General features: G+C 32.0%; 1 protein-coding gene across 1 annotated transcript; it reads right to left on the reverse strand.

Moving 5' to 3' along the window:
* Positions 1-697: 697 nt before the first annotated feature.
* Positions 698-2375, reverse strand: LOC111997619 (protein TIFY 5A). Its single transcript, XM_024029732.2, has 3 exons — positions 2157-2375; positions 1864-1966; positions 698-1226 (listed from the first exon to the last, which is right to left on the reverse strand). The coding sequence occupies exons 1-3, from the start codon at positions 2243-2245 to the stop codon at positions 1035-1037; spliced, it is 384 nt and encodes a 127-aa protein (XP_023885500.2). The 5' UTR covers positions 2246-2375; the 3' UTR covers positions 698-1034.
* Positions 2376-4115: the final 1740 nt, after the last annotated feature.

Raw genomic sequence — 4115 nt, forward strand, 5'->3', positions numbered from 1 at the left:
TAACAAAAAGTAAAGTTTTATGGGGTGCGGTAGGGCTTTGCGGGGCCCCAAGGGGTGGGGATGGGGTGAGAAAGTATTCCCCATCATGCAGGGCGGGGTGGGGATGGGGTAAGATAAAACCATGCAGGGCGGGGACAAAAACCCTATCCTTCGGCCCCACTCTGCCCCATTGCCATCCTTAATTTTAGGTAAAGGTTGCAGAATTAAAAAGGTTGTCTAGAATTAAAAAAGAAAAGGAAATATAAAAAATGAATAATACTAGAGATACAAATTATAAAATTTTTTACAAACTATTGATGTGGTGAGTGATTATTGATAAATAAAAAAGTGATATAAATGGTGAGTTTCGATGAAAATCAATAAGAGGTTGGTCACATCAACATTTTGTAAAAATGTTGTAAAATAGTTTGTGATTATAGCATTACTCATAAAAAATATATAGTTAATATCATAGACTATGATTGCTCTAAAAAAAAATTTAACAATATTAATAGGAAACATGCTCACAAACTCTACTTAATTTTTTTATTATCATCTTCTCAAAAAAAAAAAAAGTCATTTCCTCCATCATAAAAAGAAAATTAAGAAAGAACAACAAATATAACTGTACAACATAAGAATAGTCTCTTAAATATAATATATATATATAAGAATACCCACATTTAGGGGCTTTTTCTATAAAAATGAAAAAGAAAAAGAAAAAGAATAAAATGTAAATTTATTCAAGTAATGAAATGTTTGGCCATGTTAAAGCCTTAATTAAATAAATAATTTACAAGCCCCATAGAACCTACTAAGGGTGGAACTAGAATGTTTACTTTGGGAACTAAAGGTATAAACAAAATATAGATCGAGAGTCTTGAGCCATGTTTGATATCCATTTTGTAATTTTGGGGGCCTCCATTGAGAAGACCATGCCAATATTTAATCTTTTTGCACAAACTAGTTCACCCCATGGAATCTGCTTTCGACACAAAAGAATTTTGTAGAAACTCGACAAGATAATTTTTCTTCTCTCCAATACAGTAAACTTTTTAATATGGCGATGTTGCTTGGATCCGATTCTTTCTCTTCTGGAGAAACCTTTGCAGTGACCTCTTCATGGAAAGACCAGTACTAGGGCTATATTGCTCAGTTTGTAGTGTTGGTGAAGATAGATCTGACCCCGTTGGAGTTTTCAGCCTTTCCTCCATTTCTCTTGTAGCAAGCAATAAGATGGATCTAGCCTGAAATGTATGAACATATTGCTTTACTAATTAGCAAATATTTTTAATGTGTTTTCTTTCTAGCATAAAAATATTGTAATTGACACATGTATAAGTGCTACCACAATAGGAATTTGAGAAGTAATGGGAAAATTAACATAATGAGTAATATAGGAATAATTATTCTAGTCCAAATCTATGAAATCATTCTAGTCCATCATGTTATATACGGTAAAAAATAAGACTTGGAAAATTTAAAAAAAAATAAAAAATTTAATTCCACAGTAAAAGCACCAACTTTTAACAATTTGTCGGCACCGATCTTGAATTCTCAATTCCTAACAATTCCATGGTTGCAGCCTCTAAATTACGTACTACTCCACTATCGTTCGCTGACTTTGAAAATTTTGTCACAAAGGTACAACACGGTACCAAAATATTAAAGGAGAGTAAAAGCCAATGATTTGAAAATTAAAATTCAAAAAATTGCAACTAGAAGTTAAAGCAGCCGACTTCAGTCTTCACCAACCAAAATTAGCAATTCTTAAATTATTTTATTGGCAAACTCAACTCAACAATTTTGGCGCATGCATTTCACAAAGGAAAACCATGCAAAGAGACAAGAAGACAGAAAGAATTAACTAGTTCACAAACATACCTGAAACTCAGTAACATCAGAAACGCAAATCTTGCCATTGTAAAAAATAGTCAGCTGTTGCGGTTGCTGGTTCTGTTGTGGGCTTCCTCTTCGCTCTTCCATCCTACATAAACACAAAACACAACAGTAATTAGAAAAAAATAAAAGAGTCAAAGACAACTGTCGAGAGTTTTGTTATTCAACTGACATCTCTTAGTGTTAAATTAACGATGGTATCTCTGATTCAAATCCGTCCTTCAATTATTGAATTAGAGAAATGAAAAGAGAGAGAGAGAGAGAGAGAGAGAGCTTACATTGGCTGGTGGTCGTCGCCTGAATCATTGGAAGGAAGAGAGGCAGAATAGGGAACAAGGCGAAGTTCCAAATTGCAGTTCCTCTTCATCTTCTAGATTCTACAAGATTTAGAGATCTATTGATCAGAGAGAGAGAGAGAGAGAGATAGATCAAATGCTATGACAAAGTTTTCTTGTTTTCTTATTTTGGTGTCAGGAAATGCTATGACAAATTTAGAGAGGAGAGATTGGCTTTATATATACTAAAAGATATATCAATGGGTTTTTATTTTATGTGTGGTGTGATGTGATGTGCCCCCACAATAGCAAATTGGGAAAAGTACTTAAAACACGTAACGCACACAAAAACGCACAGGGACAGCCAATACGCCAGTAAGCAGAAGAAATTTTATTTATTTAATGCACGAGGAAAACGATTTATTCTTTTTTTTTTTTTTTTCTTTCTTTCTTTCTTGCCTCTCACAGCTACACTGTACATGTCCCCCAAAAAACCGCCACCTTTATTTTAGTCTGTTTTCTTTGCGTTTGAACTGCTTTCGTATTCATTCACGTGCTTTTAGTTGCAATATGACTTTCTTCCGTTATCCTTTTTTATATTCTCTTTTTTCTATATTTATAAACAGTAAAATAGGTTAGATATGCTTTCTATTTAGTACAAACGTTATCTCCACCACATTCTAACGACAAAACTTAAGTGTTAACTTTTTAAGATATTTAATTTAAAATGACCGTTTAAATTATTTTTTTATTTATCGGTGAAAATATGTAGAGAAAAAAAGTAATCTTTTTTTTTTTTTTTCTAGAATTACGTTTTTAGTGTTTTTGGATTTTATTGTGAAAGTATTAAAAATTTAGTATTTTTTTTTCTAGTACTATTTTCTTGGATTGCCTTATGTTATGGCTTTCGGACCTTCGGTACATTTGTTGTCGGCTGAATGTATTTTTAGCCTGAACGGACCAATTGCATGTTCACAGCTTGATTTTGGTTTTCTATGGCCAAATTTCACGCTCATACCTTTATCTGACACAAGTCACACAACCAACATTAAAAACAAATAAATCATTTTTTTATCATGATAATTCGCTATTAACAATAATAGGAGAATCCTATAAAAAAAAAAATAAATAAATAAAGAAGCAATAATAGGAGAAAGAGGATTTAAACATTAATTCTTCTTATAAAATGAAAATATGTAATATCTTTGAGTTATAAATTTTTTGACAATTTTTTTTATATAATTAAATAGTTGGAAAAGACAGATTTAAACCATAAATATTCCTATTAGAATACCAAGAACTGTCCATGAAAATATAAGACTTTTTGCTAAAAAAAAAAATCATATTAATTGATTTTTTTTTTTTGAGAGAGTTTCAACTTATGGTGTCCACTTCTACGAGGATTGAATCTCAAATCTTTTATTCAAGTATCAAAGACTTTACTAATTAAACTAACTGGAACTCACAAACCTAATTTTCTTTTAGGAGCCTTTGAATAAAAGTTTTTATTTTTTAATAAACGAGTAAACAGGAAACGCCAACGGTCACTATCCTGTATAAATTGATCATTACAATAATACTTCTAACCACCAAAAGAATCGATACCTAATAAATAAATACAAGGTATTTAAATATTAGAGTATTCACAATAGATCTTTTATAAATGTGTAAAATACACATTTTGATCACTTTTACACATTTTGAATCAAAAAACATTCCACATCAATCCGTTTAAAAGTGTGTAAACTTTTGTAAAATTATCAATGAGCTATAGTAGTTTTTTCTCTCTCCTCTCTACCTGACTCTCACCTCCCTCTCTCTCAGGCGTTGTGCGCTCTCTCTTTCTCTCACAAAAATCCACTCCATCCTTTCATCCTCAATTCTCTCCCCCTCTCTCACATCTCTCTCTCTCGTTCAAAGCATGCCACCGAAGTTCACAACAAGGCAAGATCGGCGTGTGGT

Source organism: Quercus suber, unplaced genomic scaffold, assembly GCF_002906115.3.
Source record: "Quercus suber isolate HL8 unplaced genomic scaffold, Cork oak 2.0 scaffold_393, whole genome shotgun sequence".
NCBI classification, from domain to species: domain Eukaryota; kingdom Viridiplantae; phylum Streptophyta; class Magnoliopsida; order Fagales; family Fagaceae; genus Quercus; species Quercus suber.